At 40.4% G+C, this 24,304-nt stretch overlaps 1 protein-coding gene across 9 annotated transcripts in view; it reads left to right on the forward strand.

Annotated features, from left to right (window-relative positions):
* rgs20 (regulator of G protein signaling 20) overlaps positions 1-24,304 on the forward strand; it is a 278,451-nt gene that overhangs the window by 204,481 nt on the left and 49,666 nt on the right. For 6 of the 9 annotated variants that reach the window (XM_072570533.1, XM_072570539.1, XM_072570537.1 and 3 more), the window contains one exon: positions 17,694-17,780. The exons of 2 other annotated variants lie outside the window; for them this stretch is intronic. In XM_072570533.1, coding sequence (XP_072426634.1) covers positions 17,694-17,780 — 87 coding nt within the window. The remainder of the gene's footprint in view (positions 1-17,693; positions 17,781-24,304) is intronic. One more of the 9 variants, XM_072570534.1, reaches the window with a different exon arrangement.

Here is a 24,304-nt window from a genome sequence, read left to right on the forward strand (position 1 = left end):
CAGATGCTCCCTTTGCTCTTTCCTAGGCAAACATTTCAGAAATTGAATGGCTGGTTTAGTTTTTTTTATTTGGCATTGTAAGTGGCCCCTTATTAAGCTTGTGAAACTGCGATTGCCCCAGGGATTGTGGGGAGTGGACCTCCCGGACATTAGATGACGTCAACAGAGCTCCCTCCTATCTTTTGTAAGTGACTGGGCCTGTGGGGACTCGGCGTCGATATGGTTGGACATTGAAGCCTCCCAGACGAGTGTCCTCTTATCAACATGTTGTTTTTAGACAAAATGAGGGCAGTTGTGGAACATTGCCATAATCCAATAGTTAATAACACTGTCAAAGCACGGCAGGCAGTAAAGCAGATGGATGGTAATATGTCTAAAGCATCTTTTCTTACTCCCTAGTTGGCATGCTGGGTGATCCTGGGTTTAAACTTTGAACGGATAGGGGAGTCGCTTTTTTGGGGGGCCTGTTTGAAGGTGAAATGTTGATGTCATTTGATCATATAACTCAGAAATATGGATTGCCGAGTAGGGATTTCTTCCGTTTCTTTCAGATTAGAGATTTTATCCAAAAGGAAACCATGCTTTTGTCTAAGTGTTATAGATTTGATATGGAAAAGAGGGTGCTTCAGGCTAAGAGCACTCTTTCAGTGAGTACTTTCTATCATTTGTTGGGGGAGGTTCCTAGAGTGACATTGAGCATCTACATGAGGTCTGGGAGAGAGAGTTAGGAGTTGAGATCACTTCGGAAACATGGGAGGACATTTGTGAGAATGCAAAGAGGATTTTGATGTGTAATAGGACCCATGCGATGCAGTTAAAGGTTCTTCATAGGACTCACCTGGCTCCAGATCATCTTGCAAAATTTAAGCAGGAAGCATCTTCAATGTGCCCCAAATGTAAAATAAATACAGGTACCCTCACTCATTGTTTGTGGTCCTGCCACAGGCTCTAGGCCTATTGGAGCACTATGGCAGGAGTAACAGAGAAGGTCTTGAGGACTGAAGTCAAGGTAGACCCCAGTCACTTTGCTCCTGGGTCTGCCCAATTTACCTCACCTGGATGTACATAGGAAAAAGCTTTTTAACATTCTCACTTTTTGTGCGAGGAAGAACATTCTGATGTGTTGGGTGTCTGAGGATCTCCCCTCCCCCCGTAACATGCTGACACAATCATCTTCTAGAAAACCATACCTAAGACACTACAGAAACCTGTTTTCCACAGCTTTAGCACTCAATTCGTTTATCTGTCAATATAGAGTGAAGTCACCCATGAATACTACATTTCATGCTTCTCTCATTTCCTGATTAATACCATACTAAGCATCACCACTACCTACAATCAATGTTGACTATCCCTTCCTGTTTCTTATCTCCACCCAAACAGATTTTACTCATTATTCCTCCTAGTTGAGACCCTATGTTACAAATGTGTTGATGCCATTTTGTATATTAATGCAATTCATCTAATTTACCTTCTTCTCTGTCCTTCCTAAGCAATGAATGTCCTTGAATATTCAACTCCCAGACTTGGTCACCGAATGTCCATGTTTCTGTAATGTCAATAATAATTTTTCTTTTATATCATCTACCTTGTTGCAAATGCTTACATGCATTTTGGTAGATTGCCCTTTTGACATCATGTCACATTCAAGGCATACTCAATGTGTGGCTTTGTTTTTTCTTGTCTCCCTTGCACATTTTATACTTTCTGATACCCCTCAGGTTCCTATTTCCCTGATAAACTAGTTTAAACCAACTCCATCAACACTTGAAATTCTCCCAGCAAGGATCTCAGTCCATCTTGTTAAGATGTAACCCAGTTAGAGCTCCCATCTATCCCAGCACTGATCCGAATGCCACAAAAATCTGATGTCTTCCCTCTTACACCATTTTTCGAGTCACAGGTTCAATTGATTGAATCTTCTGCGAATTCATCCTGAGATTACTGGTCTTGAGATCTTGCTTTTTAATTTCCTTCCTATCTACCTGAATTCTGTTTTCAGGACCTAATCCCTCTTCCTACCTACGTTGTTTGTACCAACATGAACTATGACTTCTGACTGACATCCCATTCCCTAGGATGATGTCATTAAGCCACTCCATGACATCATAGACCCTGGCACTAGGGAGGCAGCACTTCATTCTGTAGTGGAGTTTTAGTCAGCAGAAATGTCTGTCTGATACCCTAACAATGGAATCCTCTATTACTAGTATCCTTTCATCCTTCTTTATCCCCCACACTACTCAGCTAAGATGCGATTCGTGTCATGGACTTGTCTCTGGCTGCAGTCCCCTGAGGATCCATTTGCCCTTATGTATTCGCCTTACGTACACTACTCATATTTAAAATAGAATGCCAATTGGAAACCATGATTTACTCAGGGGACTCCTACACTACACACCTGGTTTTCTTAGATTGCCTGGTAATCACCCATTCCCATTCTGTCTATATGCTTCTTATCTAAAATGTGACCACCTCCCTGTACATGCTATAAAAACTATCCAAATAGTTCTCTGCCTTGCAGATGCACAACAGACACTTTAGTGTCTGCTCAAGTTCTGAAACCCAAATCTCAAGCTTGTGCATCTTTTAACACTTCCTGCAGATGACTTGTCTGGGACACACCGTATGTCTGTGACTTCACACATACTGTAACATATATTCTCCAATTGGCTGAAGTGATTTGCCACCCATAATTCTGAAAATTATTGATTACCTTTAGAATGGTTAACTATTTAAAAAATTACGAGCCATTTAATTTCACTTAAAATCACTTTATTTTTCTTAGGTTTTACTTTATTATCTTATTTTACTTTGACTTGATTTAATTTTACCTCTCATTTGCTAGCGTTCCTTGCCTAAGTCCAAGTAGCTGCAACTTGTTTATAAGTTATACCTTTTTGTAGTTTTAAGTTGTTTAGACTCACTCTCAAACAGCAGCTTCTCACCAACCAAAAAACTTGCAGTTTTCCAGTGATGTTATTCGTACATCTTCTTCACACTGCCCTGTCTCAGTGCCATGGTCAGAATAAAGCCTCTTTGTGCTCTTCATAATCTCGTTTCCTCTTCTCTTGGCACTGTGTTCCGAATGAAGCCACTCCCCTGTCTCTATATTCTTTTTAAACCTACTGTCTCCTCTTTTGCCACTGAGTTCAAAATGAAGCCTCTCTGTGTTCTTTTTTAACTTGCTGCCATGATCTATATTAATGAAGCTGAGGTGGAGAGGGTCGAGAGTGTCAAATTCCTAGGAATGATGTTAACCAATGATTTATCCTGGACCTCACATGTAGACGCGATGGTCAAGAAGGTACAACAATACCTCTTCTTCTTCAAGCAGCTTAGGAAATTCAGCATATCCATAAGGACCCTCACCAACTTTTACAGATGCACCATAAAAAGCATTCTACACAGATGCACAATGGCTTGGTATGGCTACTGCTCTGCCCAGAACTGTAAGAAACTACAGAAAGTTGTGTGTACAGCTATACCATCGTGGAAGCTAGACAATCATGGAAGCCAGCCTCCCATCCATGGACTTCACATTGCTGTGGAAAGGATGTCAACATCATCAAAGACCCTCCAACTCTGGTAATGCTCTCTTCCAACCTCTTCCATCCGGCAGAAGATACAGAAACTTGAGCACATGCACCAATAGGTTCAAGAGCAACTTTTCCCCTGCCACTATTAGACTGCTGAATGGATCTCTCTAACTTCAAATAATACTGATCTTGCTAATATTGATCTTGCTTTGTATAACTCCTGTGCACTGTAACCTTGTATGCCTCATGCCGACTAATTACCGTATGATCTGTATGTCCTTGATAACTATGATTTGCCTTTACAGCTCGCAAAACAAAGCTTTTCACTATACCTAGTCCTTGTGACTACAGTAAATCAAGTCAAATCATCTCATAGCACTATATTATCTTATACTTGCTGTTGACGTCAAGCTGACATGTCTGAGAGTTTCATGTTATGTACCATAGAGCAATCTGATATTTAGTTCTGTCATCAAATACGTGGAATGCATCCCATCACCAGGTTCCAATCCTGTCAAGATTTTGTTGATGCTTAATATCTTTTCTTCTGCAGCTAAATGTAAGATGCTTTTTTTCTTTCATGGAATTTGAGCATCCGTAGCTCAACCAGTTTTTATTGCCTATCATTAATTACCCCAGAGAAAGTTAAAAATCTAACAGCACCAGATTATAGTCCTACAGGTTTATTTGAAAATACAAGCTTTCAGAGCACTGCTCCTTCATCAGGTAGCTAGCTCACAAAAAAGCAATGCCCCAAAAGCTTGTACTTCCAAATAAACCTGTTTCACTATAACCTGGTGTTGTGTGATTTTGAACGTTGCCCACCCCAGTCCAAAACAAGCACCTCCACATCATGGCTACCCCGGAGGAGGGAGTGGCGAGTTGCCTTCTTGAACAGCTGCAGTCCTTGAGGTATAGGAATACCCCATTGTGCTGATAGGAAGTGTTCCAATATTTTCCCCTAAAAGAATAAGGAATGGCAAGTATGTTTTCCAGTCAGGATTGTGTGTGACTTGGAGGGAAACATGCAGTTAGTGGTGTTCCTATGCATCTACAATAATTCTACTTCTACGTGGAAGTGGTCACAGGTTTGAAAGGTATTATCTGACAAGTCTTGATAAATTACTGCAGTGCATCTTGTAGATGGTGAGCACTGTCAGTGAGTGGTAAAGAGAATCAATTATGAAGATAATGGATGAGTGTCAATTAAGCAGGCTACACAGTCCTGGATGGGCAGTCAAGCTTCTTGAGTGTTGTTGAACTGCAGTCATTCTAGGCAAGTAGGATATTTTCCATTAAAATCCTAACTTGTGCCTTTTAGATGGTGGACGGGCATTGGTGAGTTGAGATACTTGCCGCAGTATTCCTAACTTCTGCCTTAATCTTGTGGACACAATAATTAATAGGCTGGTCCTATTCAGTTACTAATCAGTGATAATCTCCAGGATGTTAATAAGTAGGGGGAAACTCAGTAGTGGTAATGCAACAGACTGTGAAGGATATGGTAGAGTCTTTTATTAGAAATGGTCATTGCTTGGCATTTGTTTGGTGTGAATGTTACTTACTACCTATGTACAATGAGGTTATAGATTATGGATTGAATATAATTCTGCTGCCGCTGATAGCCTGCAATGCTGCATGCCTGCCCAGTTTTGATTCCAATTTAGCATGGTGATAATACCACACAACATAACGGAGAATCTGCAAAATCTATGCGATGGTCACTTCTATTAATACTATCATGGACAGATATTCTGTAACAGAAAGATTTGTGACAATGAGATCAAGTAGATTTTTGCATCTTGTTTGTTCCCTCATAATTTACAAACCGTCCATATTATAGAAAAGGAGTACTAGATGTCTTGAAAAACATAAAAGTGGATAAATCCCTGGGACCTGATCAGTTGTACCCTGAAAGTCTGTGGGAAGCTAGGGAAGTGATTGCTGGGCCCCTTACTGAGATATTTGTATCATCAATAGTCACAGGTAAGGTGCTGGAAGACTGGAGGTTGGCTAACCTGGTACCGCTATTTAAAAAAGGTGGTAAGGAAAAGCCAGGGAACTATAGACCAGTGAGCCTGACATCACTGGTGGGCAAGTTCTTGCAGGAAGTCCTGAGGAACAGGATTTACATGTATTTGGAAAGGCAAGGACTAATTAGGGATAAGAAGTCACAAAGAGGATTGATGAGAGCAGAGTGGTAGACGTGATCTATATGGACTTTAGTAAAGTGTTCGACAAGTTTCCTCATGGGACACTGGTTAGCAAGATTAGATCTCATGGAATACAGAGAGAATTAGCCATTTGCAGACAAAACTGGCTCAAAGGGAAAAGACAAAGGGTGGTTATGGAGGGTGGTTTTTCAAACTGGAGGCCTCGGTGCTGGGTCCACTGCTTTTCATCATTTATATAAATGATTTGGAGGTATAGTTAATAAGTTTGCAGTTGACACCAAAATTGAGGTAATCTTCTTTGCTCTCCACTACACCTCCAATTTTGTTCAGCAACACTCTCCAGGACCTTCCCTTTAAGTGTATATGTGTTCTCTGGTCAGGCAACATCCTCGTAAATCTCCTCTGCACCTTTTCCAATGCTTCCATATTCTTCCCAAAATATGGTGACCAGAACTGCACACAATATTCCAAGTGTGGTCGCACTAATGTTTTATATAGTTGCAGCATAATATTGCAGCTCCAGAACCCAATTCCTCTACAAATGAAACCTAACGCACTATATGCCTTCTTAACAGCACTATCAACCTGCGTAACAACTTTCATGGACTCCAAGATCCCTCTGCATATCCACACTACCAAGAATCTTTCCATTGACCTAGTACTCTGCCTTCCTGTTCTTCTTCCCAAAGTGCATCACCTCACATTTAGCTGCATTGTCTTGTGCAGGGCAAAGGTGGAACCTATCAAAAAGTTGCAGTAAGAAGTAAAAAGGGGCGGGGGGGTCGTCGGACAGGGGTGGGGGGAGTGTCAGATGGCGATTCAGGCGGAAGGGCTTGGGGGGGCTGGTGGGGTTGGTGGGCGCGTTGGACGGGGTTTGGGTGGGCGGAGGGGGGTGTTGGATGGCGTTGGAGGGGCGCATTGGACTAGTTTGGGGGCCATGTTAGACAGGGTTGGGGGGCAGCCGGGGGGGGGGGGGGGGGGCAGCATTAGACGGGGTTGGCAGGTGGATGGAGGGGCGTGTTGGAGAAGGTTGGGCGTTGGACGGGGTGGGCATTGGACAGGATTGGGGGGTGGACGGGTTAGGGTGGGCGGGGCATGGATGGGCAGATGGGGGTGGAGGAGCGGTGTTGGACGGGGTTGGGGGTAGCCGGAAGCTTGCGTACATTGTGCTGCTGTGTTGTCTCTTGAACGGGGAGCGGACTTAACAGAAAATTTCAAGTCCCAGAGGAAAGGCATTAAATCATATAACCGAATAATCAATTTTCCGAATGAAATAGTGCCTGCCCATCTCATTCAGATAATCGAGATTCCTCTGTAAAAGCAACCTAAAGGGCAATGTTTTCACACATAGGTGGTTCATGTATGGAGTGTACTGCCAGAGGAAGTGCTGGAGGCTGGTACAATTACAGCATTTCAAAGGAAGGATTTGGAGTGACATGGGCCAAGAGCTGGCAAATGGGACTAGATTAGGTTAGAATATCTGGTCTGCATGAATGAGTTGGACTGAAGGGTCTATTTCTGTGGCCTTTGCCCGAAACGTCAATTTTCCTGCTTCTTGGATGCTGCCTGACCTGTGCTTTTCCAGCACCACTTTAATTTTGAATCTAATTTCCAGCATCTGCAGCACCCACGTCTGCCTATTTCTGTGCTGTCCATCTCTATGACATGAATCAGACTAGTAGCTTTGTCACTTAGAACTTGACCAGCCAGTCAGTAGTGGTGCTGCCTAACCTCACTGGAAGATGGATATTGAAATCCCCCACATAGAATAAATTCTGTGCCTGACCTACCAAGAGCTGCTCATTAGCTGAGTGGGTTGTTAGGAGGCAATCAACTGGAGATTTCCTTGCCCATGTTTAACCTGATACCATAAGATTCCAGAGGATCTGGAGTTCATCTTAAGAATTCCCAGGCAACCTGTTATCAACTGCAAACCACTGTGCCACTACCTCTGCTGAGCCTGTTCTGCTAATGACACAGGACATACACTTGGATGGTAATAGTGGTGTCGGGAACATTGCGTGGGCAGATGATTCTATGAGAATGACATTTCCACACTGTAGGGATTCTATTCTATTATACGTAAGGCTGTTACATAATCATCTATGGGATAGCTCTCCCAATTTTGGCACAAAGCCCCCAGATGTTGATAGAGAACCAAAAGGCCCCTTCCAGCTCTGTGCTTCACTCTGGTTTTCTCGATTCTGCCCTGTTGTGAGGAGGGAAAGAAACGTTTATGAGTCCGAGGAAAAAAATTGAATGGAGCCTGTAAGTGAGAAGCATGACTTTGCATAAAGGTCTGTCAGTGGCAGATAGATGCAGATGGGAGTTGACAAATGTGGCGCTGGAAAAGTACAGCAGGTCAGGCAGCATCCGAGGAGCAACAGAGTCAACGTTTCACGCATAAGCCCTTCACTAGCTGGGAGTGTGAGGTAGGTAATCAGGTAGAGACACTTGTGAGTAGGTTATGTAAATTGATGTGCTCGAGTACACTTAAGAAGGAATTAGAGTGATATACAAATCAGGATGTAGAAATGGTGCTATAGCACTCACCTTCCCTGCAATTAGGTAGATAAACCACTTCCTGTGCTGCATTCAGAAGCACAGTGGCAAGCACTGCTGCCTCACAGCGCCAGAGACCCGGGTTCAATTCCCACCTTAGGCGACTCTCTGTGTGGAGTTTGCACATTCTCCCCATGTCTGCGTGGGTTTGCTCCGGTTTCCTCCCACGCTCCAAAGATGTGCAGGTCAGGTGAATTGGCCATGCTAAATTGCCTGTAGTGTTAGGTAAGGGGTAGATGTAGGGGTATGGGTGGGTTGCGCTTCGGCGGGGCGGTGTGGACTTGTTGGGCCGAAGGGCCTGTTTCCACGCTGTAAGTAATCTAATCTAATCTAAATTGCACTGTATTCTTTTGCTTAACAAAAAAATCTATTTATTCCTGCCTTAAACACTATAAACAGTGTTGCCTTCCTGGATAAAACAGAACCAAATAATACATGCATAGAAATATCCATGCAGTGAGGTGCAGTCATTAATCGTTTTTGAACTTTTTCATTTCTTCCTGATTCTAATGCCTTCAAATGACATGGTGGGATGGTTCCTTTATATACTGAAGTTGGGAGTATGTTATGCAGGTTTTCATCATGCCCATTGCTGGGTAGTTGATAGGAATCCCAGAGATAAGTTAATTAATTGATTGTATTTAAAAAACTACTGATATATGTAATTAATATATTCTCAGTTTCCTGCATGGTATTAAACGTAACTGTCAAGAGCAAGTCAGAGATTGAGCCTTCTGTAGGAAATTTCACAACTCCTGATTCCCCAAAGCCTGTCCACCATCTACAAGGCACAAGTGTGATGCAAAACTCTCCAATTTCCTACATAGGTGTAGCTCTAGCAATAGAGACAAAGTCCAGCACCATCCAAGATAAAACAGCATTCTTGATCAGCAACTCATTACCAACACACAGAGGCAGCAATGTGTACCATCTACAGGATGGGCTGCAGCAACTCCCCAAGACTTCTTTGATGGTACTTTTCCAACTTGTGATATCTATCAACTGGAAGGACAAGAACAGCAGATAGATGAGACCACCACCACCTGCAAGTTATCCTAAAGCCACACATCCTCCTCACTTGGAAATGTCTTGCTGTTCCTTCACTTCACTAGTTCAAAATTCTGTTTCTGATAGCGCTTTGAATAAACTCACATTACATGGATTAGAGTGATTTAAATGATAGATCACCACAACAGATGAAGGTTAGTTAGGGATAAGAGTTGGCTTTGCCATTGATATAAATACTAACATGAATTAGTTGCACCATTTCCATGCCATTGCTTCTGTATAATTAAAACATACACCGTTATATCTCAGTTGTTAACTTAATTCAGCCTAATAGGTCTTCCTTATGACCTTGGACAATCTTCTCATGTCACACACCACCACAATCATCTTCTGGTTTCTACTCATCACTGCGTAGAGGATCAGGTGTTCTGTAGTCTTGTTGCAGTGTGTTTAGGTTTGGGGACTTCCAGTGTTAAACTGCTACTGATTAAATTCATGCTAATTCAATTTCTGGGGAGCTTGTTGATTTCTAATCACAGTTTTCTGTCACTTTTTTTGTGACTCCAACTTAACTAATAGGAAATAGGATGTTAGATACTGTGCCCCTTGCTGAAAGCTCCATTTTTCTGTTTTAGGATTTGCCTCTGACTGCTCTAGTCTATCATTTTTACCCCTCATAAAATAGTTAGAAAGTACAAGTATAAATAAATCTAAGCTTTGAAGAACTTTGCAGCTACTTCAAAGTAGTTTTCTCCACAGTCTTTGACGGCGATGCCAATCCTGCCACCCCTTCCTCCAATGCATTATTTAAGGCCCTTTAATATTTTAATATTTTAGAGTGTGCACATAAGCTAATTAATGAAGTGGAAGAACTCTGGGTAAGACTACCACTTGCAGTTTGTCTCGATGGTCGCCATGTCTTGGAGGTGCTGGTTTTGGACTGGGATGGACAAAGTTAAAAATCACACAACATCAGATTATAGTCCAATAGGTTTAGCCATCAAGGTTCTGAGAGAATAGCCAGGACCATTTGTGAACACGAAAGTGTTCCATTCCCTCAATGTTCAAATTGTTTGCAACTACAGGGCAGGACTTGTATGCTTACTGATGATGTCCTGGGGAATGTTGCTGAACAAAGAAACCTTGGACAGCAGGTCTATAGTACCTTGAAAGTGGAGTTGCAGGTAGACAGGGTGGTGAAGAATGCACTTGGTATCCTTGTCTTTATTGGTCAGTGTGTTTTGCACAAAACATCCTTGGTTATCTGAACATCAATTATCTGAATTACAGATTATCCGAACAAGATCTCAAGGTCCCGTAAAAATGTTACATCAAAGAGGTGTTACTGAAACAGATGTGATGGTCGTGTCTTTTGTTTACAATGATTAAAAGTGAATTTGGATTACCTGCACTGAAGAACGTGTGAAAACGTTACATCAAAGATGTTACTAATACTGTTGTGATGATCGCATCTTTTGTTTATGGTTCTCTAGTTTGATCTCAGTTGGTCACTTTAAACAGTGTTAAAATAATTTTAACATGTAAAAATGACTGACACGCTGAAGGATTTAAAAGTATGGCAAAATCAATGGTGTTTTCATTCACTCCAAGATTTTGTCGGTACATGGCTTGCATGTTGGTAGCTGTAACAATGAAGAGGACACCTGTCCAGATCAAAATGTAACCCCTGAAATCACCGAGAACTGCAGACAGCTGGGATTAGGAGACTTTGTGGAGGCTGAGATCAATGCTTGGGGAAACTGTGACAACGACATCGGAACAGAGACACTCAGTGATGGTCAGATTATCAGCATAGTCACAGAGGAACAGCGGCACTTATGGACACCGTGGATGATAAGGAAAATCAGATATCGAGACCTCCTCCAGTCCCCATTAACAAAGCTATCAATGGTTTGCGACTTTTCATAGAATGGTATGAAGCACAAGATCAAATCAATGCCATGAAGTTGATATATCTGCATCAAATGTTATCACTGGCAAAAACAAAGAAACACAAGCACCTCAAGGAAAAGCAACTAGATTTTTTTTTCGAAAAATAGTAACCGACCTCCACCACAATGTATTTTATTTACACAAAAAGTGATTTTAGTTGTAAAGTAATATGAATTTTTAAGCAACATCCAGTGTCTGTACACATTGATTGAATGAAATAAAAACTCTGTAGACATGTCTTTTACATAATTATGTTCGGTATGACTTCCTTTGTTTACAGTCAGATCAGTTATCTGAACAAAATACTCCCCACCCATTTCAGTTGGATAATCGAGGTTGTTGTGTATAGGAATTGGAAGGTCATGTTGCATCTTTACAGGGCATTGGTTAGGCCACTTTTGGAATACTGCATTCAATTCTAGTCTCCCCACTGTAGGAAATATGTGAAACTTGAAGGAGTTCAGAAACGATTTACAAGAATGTTGCCAGGGTTGGAGGTTTTGAGCTGTAAGGAGAGGCTGAATAGGCTGGTTCTATTTTCCCTGGACTCTCAGAGACTGAAGAGTGACCTTAACTAAGTTTATAATATCATGAGAGGCATGGATACGGTAAATAGCCAAGATCTTTTCCCTGGAGTGGGGAAGTCCAAAACTAGAGGGCATTGGTTTAAGGGGTGAGAGGGGAAGATTTAAAAGGGACATAACTGGGAACTTTTTCACACAGGGTGGTGTGTTATGGAATGAGCTGTCAGAGGAGGTGATCGAGGCTAGCACAATTACAACAGTTAAAAGACATCTGGATGGGTGTATGAATAGGAAGGGTTTAGAGAGATATGGGCTAAATGCTGGCAAATGGGACTGAATTAATTTAGGATATCTGGTTGGCAAGGACAAGTTGCACTGAAGAGTCTGTTTTCATGCTGTCCATCTTGATGACTCTACCACAAAAGGACCATGTTGGTGTGCAGAAGGTTTCCAGAAAGCCATCATCAATTGTTCAATCCCAAATACCTAAACTATTCACTCCACCTAAATATATTCACGGATGGATACTGGGCAATAAGGGCTATCCACTAAAGACTCTGCTGCTCACACCAGCATGGAACCTCAATACCAAGACAGAGGAAGCATACAACAATATGAGACAACAAGGGTGACAATCAAGCAGAAAACTGGCATTCTGAAAATATGGTTCAAATGCGTAGATCATTCTGGAGGAACTTGCTAATATCGCTGTTCAGAAGTCTCCTGCACTGTAGTGGTGTCCTGTGCATTGCATCTAGTGCAGCAGAGAAGAGCTGAACTGGTGAGAGGTAATAATAATGAATGTGTCACCAGCTTTGATGAGGAGAATGAGGTCATACATCTGGACTTAGCAAGCAATGACTGTGCATGTGAATGGATAGTGACCACAGCCATTGGTATGCATTCAAGTGAAACATGCAACTCCCTCATCCTCACATGGGACACTCCATCACTATGTTAGGAGACCCAGAATTAGACCACTCCAAGTATATAGATCATTATCATAGCCATAAATTCATGAACCACCCTTTCCATAATGACTTCTGCTCACAGGTCAATGGGGTGCCAAGAAGCAATATGCTGTCTAAAGTATAGGTTTCAACAAATGTTGTGTTACACAAAATAAATGAGTCACATGTGCAACTTGCTGCATTTGCATGATGTGAGGGCAGGCTGCTGGTTACCCACTCCTTACCTTTCCAAGATCAGGAGCTTCTCCAAGCAGCCATTCATGCATAACATTTCTGATTAATAAGGATCCCTGATGTCAGGCCACCCAGCAATTCATGACACACAGTAATCCTCAGTGTTTAACCTATGCATGGGTTTGCCACATCACTTCACATCTCACAGCTATCATATACATAGGGTGGACATCATAAATATCACCCACATTGGCAGACCTCACTTCATCAGTAAATCACTTCCAGCACTGAACCCATCTTCACATGACCACTTCATGTTGCTCACTTCCTTCAGCTCCACCAACCAAATCTTCCTCATCCTCAGAATACAGAACCTTTCTCTAATTTATTGCAAAGTAAGAAGATCACCACAGAATTAGTACTTGTGTAGCCAAAGGACCCACAAACGAATCCATATCCAGATTTTTGATGCAATAACATTATAACTTCTTGTGCCACAAATTATTTTTGGAAAATTGCTGCACTAGAAATCTAAGTACTTTTTAATAAAAGTAATTGAAAACCATCAAGCCACAACCACTTGAAAATCGGTAAAATACTGCAGATGCTGGAATCTGAAACTAACACAGAGAACACTAAAGAACCTCAACAGGTCTGGCAGCTGCAGAACTGACGAAGAGTCATACTGTACTCGAAAAATTAACTCTGCTTCTCTTTCCACAGATGTTGCCAAACCTGTTGAGTTTCTCCATGTTCATTGTGTTTGCTTCAAGACACAACCATTGATGAACATTCAAATTCAGGTATATTTAAATATTGGGAGAATTGCTTATAAACATATTTGGGAAAACTGGATAAGGCCAGAAAAGCAGTTTATGGATTACAATACTTGATGGACCCAAACCTATATCATGTGATGCTGCCAGCACACGTCATAATATTTGCTAATTTAAATTATAATACCATTCAACTCAGTAAAATATGCACTGTTTGATGGCTGCAAGTCTCAGCAGGTTCTCAAGTTTGTAACGCATTAGTCTGTCTAAAAGCTACTATGTGCTAACTAAAGCCAATTAAGACTGCAGCAGTTGTTGGAACAGTTTGTTAAAGAGAATAAGTAAAAAGAATGAAACTGGTATAAGATGGCAGAGAGCAGGCTCCAAGATTCTCTGATGCAACACTTGAGGCTTTGTTCCTGGAAATGAATAGGAAAAGCAATGTCATCCTAGAGTAGGACAAATACTAAAAAGGCAGTGAGAACAGAAAAACCAATACCTGGAGTCAAGTAGCAAGGACCAGGATACAGTGGCACAAGAAATTTAATGATCTTACAGAAGTGATCAAGGTTAGTGACTGCATCTTCAAATCCCACCTCCTTACAAATGAACCTCACACCTACTCTCACCATTTCATTCAGATATCTGTATTCAATATCAACCATGACTCAACTTCAATTCATACATTCTCATCCTCACCACTGGAAATGTCACATATAGATTGCAGCCTGCATGCACATTCAGATTTGAACTATGACAGCCATATCAGGGAAATACATTGCACCACACTCAGTAAAACACACACCTATCTTAAAGGGCAAAGTAATGCACAACTACAGTCACCAACAGCTAATGAGTAAAGGATACGCTCAAATGCATGTCCCCATTCCAATAGTTTTTACTCATTATATTTGCCACAAATATGTTATTGTATCTATAATTTGGAATAAGGTTAAGAAGTTTCTCCATTGTTACAATATTGTCCACTGTACATCTACCTGCAGAGCAGGGATACCTGAATGTTGACCCAATAGAATCTAAAAAAATCATCTATTCTTGAGAAATTGTTTCTTATAGATTTTAAGTTTCAGAAATGAGGCCTTACTTTTAACCATCTGATCACTCATATCAATTAATAGCATTCTTATTACTGCACACTGATTTGGGTTTAATCAATAGAAAATAATCAAAAGTAGGACTTTAATTCAGTAATATTTTTGCATCAGCATTTATTTGTAATTTTGAAATGTGACATCTATCAATTAAATTTCACATTTTATTCTGTTAAACATTCAGATTTTAAAACTGATGTTGGATGCATAAAAGGAAAATACGTGTCTAAGTTGGTTTTGATGGAGTAGATATGGAATGATTTGATTTTGAGAATCTTATTCTCTCCTTCATGGGCCTTACCCCAATCCCATGTATACTCCTCTGATATAAAAACAGAAAGTGCTGGAGAAACTCTGTAGGTCTGGCAGAATCTGTGGAGAGAAAAACAAGTGGACATTTTGATTCCAGTGATGCTCTGTCAGAGCAGGGTCCTGCTCCTGAGCCCTCTTGCAGTATTGGTTTCCTGATTGTTCCTGCTCAATTTATCAGCTGCTGTTGCTGCAGCTATTAAACCTCCATCCTCTGGAGTGCTTTCCCTTAGCAAGTCTGCCTTGTCACCTCTGCCTGTTTTCCAAAACTTCTTAGAGCATTCTTTTTTCCCCTTTGTTTTTCCCTCTTGTTCATTTTTTATTTTATGTTCATTGGCTTGTAAAACATTCTGTTGTGTATTTCTGTACATGAGCAGCACTATGAATATGCTATCTCACCCCACACAAATCTTCTGGCCTCTGCATCATTACAGACTAGAAATAGGATTGTGACATACATCAGGATCCTGTGGAAATCCTAACATGTGCTCTATCTGGGAATTGTCCAGGAAGTTTTACCTTCAGGTGGCAAGTCCTCTGTTCTCCACAACAGACCACCTGACCTGTCACCCCCACTGATGCCAAGCCAATTGTCCCCAATCACACACCCCCAACATGACAAAACTAACTTGCCAACTCAATGGCAACATAAGTACCCTCGTACTAACGTGATCTGTCTAATCCCTGAACAAATCTTCCCAACAAGAAATCTTCACCTACCTATCCACCTCACCCATTTGCTCACTATCCACATCATCTGCTTATCCATTCAACAAATTCTCCCATTTACCTATTCAAAGACTAAACTTTCTATATGGCAGTCAGTGCCAAAAAAGGGCCTTCTGCATTGATCATAGATCTTTGTATGGAGTCTTGTGCTAAGGGAGTTCTTCAGGATGCTGCATTAGAATTCAGATCTTTATAGATGTAAGCAGGTGAGTGCGCAGTTTTCTGACTGGTCAGTATTGGATCCAGTGATTCCAAAGCCGATTGGAAGATTTCGGTTGATTAAGTAACCAGCTTTACAGGTTAAACAGTGAGATGATAAACAAGAACTAAAATTTGTCAAAGGTGAAATCATTCTGAACTGCTTGCTTATGCAAGTCTTTCATCTTTGATAATGATTATAACACCCCAAACAAACACTTATGGGCATATTGGTTGAAGTAGGCAATAATCTTCGAGGAGAAAGTGAGGACTGCAGATGCTGGAGATCAGAGCTGAAAATGTGTTGCTGGAAAAGCGCAGCAGGTCAGGCAGCATCCAAGGAACAGGAGAATCGATGTTTCGGATTTATGCCCGAAACATCGATTCTCCTGTTCCTTGGATACTGCCTGACCTGCTGCGTTTTCCAGCAACATATTTTCAGCTCTGAAATAGGTAATAACCAAGACACTAATGTGTCCAGCTGCAGCCTCACAATAGCAAAAAGCATCCTCATGGGGTAAATCATTCAATCATTCCAGTCACTTCTTTATCCAACTCACGCATCTCCAATAAAAATTAAAATAATTATTACTCCAATGTTATTATTACTGCATGTTAATTGTGCCCCAGATAGTTACTACCTATACTAATCAATGGTGAGGTTGCAGTTAGATTTTTATGTTGAGTTTGGAAATATTTTTCTGATTCCATGAGAATTCTTAATTTTTTTTAAATATGTCTTTTTGGTGGCTGATGACTGATTAAGAATCCTGGGGAAAGCAGACCCCAGATCAAATAAATGATGGATAAGTATTTCAACCTCTTGGTGATTCACTAACTAGAAGTGATGTTTAAGGTCATCATCAAAAGAACACAATGGGAATTTCTTTCCACCAAGACGTATTAGGATGTGAAATTTCCCATCAAAAATGTTGTGGAAAATGAAATCTATATCATAAGAGAAATTGATAATGTTTTGTTTTAAACATGAAAGGCCAAAGCAATGGAATAGAGTGAAGAGCTTTGACAGGGAGAAAACATACAATCAATGGACTGAATAGATTTTTATATTGTTAGTTTCTAAGATTTAATGTTGTTAAAGAATTGGAAATAGATAGATAAAGAGACATGAAAGATAGACAGAAAGAATTACATTTATGTAGAGTGAGAGACTGGCAGAAGAAAGAAACGTCAAAGGAGACATAACCTAATATAAAAGGGAAACAGAAACAGGAGGACAGCTACAACAATAGAAAACCAGTGAGGCACAAATACTTTACAGAGTGGAAGGCACCAAAAGGCATGATTTTTCAAAGAGGAAGAAAGAAATAGAAATCTATTTATATCTATTTTTGAGCAAAACCATGAGAAATCAAACATTGTATATTAAAAATAACAAAAATGCTTCAAATTGACTGGTTTGCTGATTTCACAACATGTAATGAGTGAATACAACATGCAATCTAATTTCCCTTGGCCAGATAATATTGATTTTGAAACTACTGCTCTTGTCTGAAGAAAAAAAACTTTGGAGATTTGACCCAATCTTCATTTTCAGTTATTGAGAAGATTAGTGTAGATCAGCCTGAATTTCTTTTGTGAGTGACACCATTGGCATCTGCCTCCTGTACCCAGATAAAATGATTCTATTTACTACCTTGCAGTCTTACTGTTAGGAATGAAGATGATGAACGAGCAAGAAGAATGTCTCAGGAAGCTAGAGGAGAAAGCCTGCCAAACTGTGAAGAAAGGTACATTATTCTTAACCAATTTCTTCTTGCACTGAAACTAGTCTTGTTGTTCTGTACTGTATATTATTGAAACATTATGAGGTGAAAAAAGCTGTATTTTGCACCACACAGCAAATATTTTATGATTGTGACTCTGATCCTGAAACTCTATGGTTTTATCCCTGAGACTGAATCTTCAACTGAACACAGTAGGTACAGTTTATTTTTGATGCTGAGAGAAAATAAGTGGTAGCAGATCAACTTCCAATTACACACCACCAGATATTCCTCTCCATTAGTTTCAAGAAAAAGGTCTACCAAATGCTCCTGCAATGAGAACAGAAAACATTACAATTCATTCTCGGAGGGTCATGAGTCTTTGGAACTCTCTTCCTTAAAAGGCAGCGGAAGCAGAGTCTTTGAATCTTTCAAAGGTTTTTGTGGATAGATTTTTGGTAAATAAGAGGGTTAAAGGTGATTGGGGTAGGCAGCATTGTGAAATAATCAGATCAGCAAGATCATATCTTACTGAATGGCAAAGGAGGTTCAAAGGGGCCAAATATTCTTCTACTAACACATAACTCATGTGTTAGTATTCAAGAAGAGAAAAACCAGACTGATCAGAATGTATGCCTCTTCATGCTTGCTTGGCCATTCAATAACACAATGGCTATTCCTCAACTTCAACTCAGATTCTTGCCTCTTCCAAATATGGCTCCATGCACTTGGAGTCTAAAAATTACTTATCCTAGCCTTGAGCATTCAATTCCAGAGCATTCACAACTCTAAGATAAAGAATACCAACCAATCATAATTCTTTTAATGAAAACTTTTCTACTCACGTCAGTCCAAAATAGTCATCCCTTTAAACTAAATCAGTGTCCCCCACTCTAAATAAAACTGAAAGAACTGTAGATGCTATATCCAGAAATAAAAACAGAAATTGCTGGAAAAGCACAGCTGGTCTGACAGCATCAGTGGAGAGAAATCAGAGTTAACATTTTGGGTCATGGGACCATTCCTCAGAATATTCTGAGGCAATTTCTGTTTTTTCCCCCAATTCTAAAGTTGTCAGCTAAATAACATAATCTCTCAGCAGCAATCTTCTCAGAATGTCATAGGTTTTGATGAAATCAACTCCCATTCTTCTTAGCTTTAAAGAGGACAGATCATGCAACTTATTTTCTCCTAATTGGATATCTCTCTCATTCCACAAATTTATCTTGTGAACCTTCAAAACATCTTTATGAAGGCAACTATATATTTCCTTCGGTATGGAGACCAATGCTGTACATTGTACTGCAGGTATTGTCTCATCAAAGTTCTGAACAATTGCACCAAGCCTTTCTTACTCATTTTTAACTCCCCTGCAATAAAGAACAACATACATTTGTCTTAGTTATTGTATCACCCTGCTTCTTGTACCTAGTCCCGTTGAATATCAACAGTTAAAAGTTCCTCATTATTTTAAAACCATTTACCTTATACTGAAGTCAATAACCAAATATTTCCCCAAGTTATACTTCGTTTGCCACATTCTCACCCTCTGTAGACTTGTTGTGCTTCTTCAAAGCTTACTTTCCAACCTAATCTTATACTATCTGCAAACATGGGTTCATTAGACTCAGTCCTTTCATTTAAGTTAGCACTGTACCTAAGGCCTCATCACCAATTCTTGTGGCACCTAACCAATAACAATATGCCAAATTGAAATTGAACCAATTATTCATAGTCTTTGTTTTCTATCGTTTAACTAATCCTCTATTAAAGCTAATAAGTTTCTGAAGCAAAAGGTTGAGGGAATGCCAGCAATGAAGACGTTTAAAAGGCTGTTGAAGCCATGAGTTTCGTAACCATATTAAGCAAGAAGTGAGCTTACATCTGTTTTATTGAACTCGTGAGAAACATTAACTGAAAAAGTCTGCAGTGAATGTACAACAATTTTCTGAAAAAAGCCAGTAACGGTGGTGGCTGAACAGGAGGCTTTTATGTGCAGATAGGAGTAATTCTTCATTGAGATCTGGTGTCTGTAAGGGTATTACTGGAATAAAAGGAATGAATCACTGTGATGTTTGTAATGAGATTATTCCAATAGTTCTTGTCAGATATAACATTGTTCACATTTTATTTTTGTGATAAACTTTTATATTCTTTTATAAAAATTACATCGACAGCCTTTGTAAATACATACAGTGACTGACCTTCACAGTAAACAAAAAGAAGGTAAAACCTATGGTCTGTCAAGCCAGATTTCACTCTGAGATCTGACTTGTCCAATAATACCATCAGTTAGGATCATAACATAGGCTTTATTAAACATAATTGTTTATAAGACACGGTGAGAGAATACTTGTTTCTGAAGTGTTAGAGACTCAGGCTTCAATTCCACATGATTTGATATGACTATGCTATCAATCCTTTCACACATGCTCAGTAGCTATGTATAAGTAAAGGTATATTAACCCTTCATTGTACAAACACTTACTTAATATTAGATTCCAGGATTTTCCTAATGTTTGATGTCAGGCCAACTGCGTTTTCACTCCTTCCTTTCCTGAACTGCAGTGTTACTTTTATTATCTCCTACTTCTTTGGGATCATTCAGAATTCATTGTACTACAGAAGACCCCAACCAATCCATTGGCGATTTCTGTAGTTTTTAGAATGGTAGGGTTAATAGTAGGGTTAATGGTAGGGTTCTTAGTCAGGTGGAGGAACAGAGGGATCTTGGGGTCTATGTACATAGATCTTTGAAAGTTGCCAGTCAGGTGGATAGAGTTTGTAAGAAGGCCTATGGTGTATTATCGTTCATTAGCAGAGGGATTGAATTCAAGAGTCGTGAAGTGATGTTGCAGCTGTACAGGACTTTGGTTAGGCCACATTTGGAGTACTGTGTGCAGTTCTGGTCGCCTCACTTTAGGAAAGATGTGGAAGCTTTGGAGAGGGTGCAGAGAAGATTTACCAGGATGTTGCCTGGAATGGAGAATAGGTCGTACGAGGATAGGTTGAGAGTTCTCGGCCTTTTCTCGTTGGAACGGCGAAGGATGAGGGGTGACTTGATAGAGGTTTATAAGATGATCAGGGGAATAGATAGAGTAGACAGTCAGAAACTTTTTCCCCGGGTACAACAGAGTGTTACAAAGGGACATAAATTTAAGGTGAAGGGTGGAAGGTATAGGGGAGATGTCAGGGGTGGGTTCTTTACCCAGAGAGTGGTGGGGGCATGGAATGCGCTGCCCGTGGGAGTGGTAGAGTCAGAATCATTGGCGACCTTTAAGCGGCATTTGGATAGGTACATGGATGGGTGCTTAATCTAGGATAGAAGTTCGACACAACATCGTGGGCCGAAGGGCCTGTTCTGTGCTGTATTGTTCTATGTTCTATGTTCTACTTGAATATGTGACATCAGGTTCAGTGGATTTGATGACTTTCAGCCAGTTAATGTCTCCATACTTTTACCTTACTAATGTAAGTTTGTTTTAACCAGCACCTAATGAACCAGCATACTCAAAAAACCAGTAAAAATTATATACCTCAAATACCAGACGTTAACTGTATTATCGCAAAGTCCAAGTACAGTAGTTAGTTGAGGGTGCAAGTGAGCTTTATTTAAGCAAAGTTGGGTTGCATTATTATTTAAGCGATTTTATGCTGTAAATAAAGTACACAATGATTTTTATATCCCTGCAGTATGTTTCTATTACTTAATGTGTGTTTTAACATTGATTATATGGATCTCTAGATTACCAAAATATTTGATCAACCAGCACACTCCTAGTTCCATAGGTGCCAGTTAATAAAAAGTTTGCTGAATTCTGCATTCCACACAGGGAAGGCAATGGCCTAGTGATATTATCACTGGACAGTTAATCCAGAGACCTGGATAACGTTCTGAGGACCTGGGTTTGAATCTCACCATGGCAGATGGTGGCATCTGAATTCATAAAGAAGAAAAATCTGGAATTAAGAGTCTAATCATGACCACAAAGCCATTGTTGATTGTTGGAAACTCCACCTGGTTCATTAGGCAACTAAGGATGGGCAATAAATTCTGCCTAGCCAGCAATGCCCTCTTCCCTCAATACACCCTGATTCCTCGCAACTTTCTATTCCTTTTAAAGTTCTTGTTTCTGTGTCTGTATTTCCATTTCTACAACAGAGAACCCAAACAATGAACATTTTTATTTTCCCCTGTTCTGAAGTCAACATAAATAACGTAGATAAAATTAGGTACAGTAATGAAAGACAAATTGACTTAACATTAATTCATTCATCCAGAAAGGATCTGCTGCGTATGTATCCTTGAAGTAATACGTTTGTAATTAATTTCAGTGTTCTTGCTGCCATTATTCTGCCCATATGTTTATTTGTCCAAAATTTTCATTTGGTTGAAAGTCATCCTAACGGAAAGTTCTATATTTATTTTCTTACAAATTTTAATCAAGGATGTCACAGGTTTAATTTTTAATTGAAATACACTATCATATATAATAATATAAATACCATATTTGGTAGCAGGGTATTTTGGGATCTCAGTGGTTTGTCATCTTTGCCCTTTTGTGAGTCATCACAGGCCCAGGTAAAGTTCTATGTTCGGGACTCTGTGTCATGGCCAATGGTGGAACTATCAAATTTCCAGTGGGAATGGCAGAGAGCTGGAACCTGAAAAAGGTCTTGTGTTTCTAAAAAAACGACACATTGAAGTTTATTGTCTTGTCTTGTCATATTGTTTATAGCTTAATGAAGTTGAAAACTGGAGGTTCTCATGAGCAACTAATGAGCAAAGTTCTGGATGATGCGGCATGAACAAAATTAGCAAGAACCTGTCTGTGGCAGCCCATTGTTGCAGCACACATTTCTTGACATCAGGACCAAATGTGTGTCCTGTGCCAGCACCTGTCTGAACACAGGCCAGAAGAACTAGTTTTTTGGAGGCAAACCCTACTTAGTTATCTCTGAGCTTATCATTGTTTTAAGAAAATAGTGATGGGGGTGAAAGGATTCTTGATGCGGGTAGCTCAGTTGCAGGGCTGGCTACTCTGGAGCTGCAGCAAATCCCAAAGGCAGGTGCATGTTGCTGAGGCAGAACATTAGGATGCATCAATGTGGATATGTCCTCAGAGAAACTAGGCACGCAGGGATACATGGTGACTGTGCTGTCCCCATGCGCCTACCTCCTTTTTCTTACTTAGAGATAGATGTCAGGATTGGGTGGTCCTGTTAATAATGCCTTGATGCAATTCTAAATTGATCAGGTTTTACTGCATTTGGAGATAGACTGCTGCATTATTAGATTAGATTAGATTAGATTAGATTACTTACAGTGTGGAAACAGGCCCTTCGGCCCAACAAGTACACACCGCCCCACCGAAGCGTAACCCACCCATACCCCTACATCTACATTTACCCCTTACCTAACACTATGGGCAATTTAGCATGGCCAATTCACCTGGCCTGCACATCTTTTGGACTGTGGGAGGAAACCGGAGCACCCGGAGGAAACCCACGCAGACACGAGGAGAACGTGCAAACTCCACACAGTCAGTCACCTGAGGCGGGAAATGAACCCGGGTCTCAGGCGCTGTGAGGCAGCAGTGCTAACCACTGTGCCACCGTGCCGCCCACGCCACCGTGCCGCCCACAAATGCCATAAATGTGAATGCCATGCAGATATCTGTGAAAATCCTAACTTCTGAACTAATAATGTAGTAAATATCATTGAATGCCAACTAAAGATGGTCAGGCCTAGGCGTTGCCAAACAGATGTCCTGCATTGAGATGACTACCAGTGAAAAACCACAAACATCATCTTTTGCGGTAAGCATGGAGCCAGTTAGTAAAGCGTTTACTCCAATTCCAATTTAAATTACTCTTCTTGATACCAAATAATAAAATGTTGTCTTAATGTTTAATACAGTCTTTCTTAGGCAAGAAATAATTTCTTTTGTCCATGCTTAGACAACAGTGTAATGAATTCAGGTGATGAGTTTCCAAGACAGAACCCAAAATGAACATCATTAGGCAGATTATTCATAATTTAGGACCAAAGTTTCCATTTTCATTGATGGTGATTTGTGAAGTGAGATTCAAATCACTAGCTTGCTAAGGCTTGGAGAAACCTTTCTCATGCAATTTTCTGGCATTGACACCAGGTTTGAAGCCCAGCTCCACATTTCTTCAGGCAGTACCAGTCAGGAACTGGCCCTCACACTGTGGTACACAAACACTATAATTGACAACATGGCTCAGAAAGCAAACACTCTCCCTGTTTTGCAGAAGCTGTAGAAGAGCCAGTTGTCCTTAATGCTGACTGCCTCAAGCGGCCAGGTCACCAGAAGTTTTTGCAAGGCAAAAATCCTCAATCAGACAGAAAAGACCATGGCCTCATGAGGATGGGGAGGCCTCAATGGTCAACTGACCCATAATATTCATTATTCTGTTCTGTGTTGCTCCCCCAAAGACCAAAGTGAACTCATACTTAATCTGCAAAAGTTTTTTCTTCCTTTTAAATACCTAATTCCCTCTCTTCTCTTATGCAGGCAATG

The sequence above is a fragment of the Chiloscyllium punctatum genome, chromosome 5 (genome assembly GCF_047496795.1).
Source record: "Chiloscyllium punctatum isolate Juve2018m chromosome 5, sChiPun1.3, whole genome shotgun sequence".
NCBI lineage: Eukaryota > Metazoa > Chordata > Chondrichthyes > Orectolobiformes > Hemiscylliidae > Chiloscyllium > Chiloscyllium punctatum.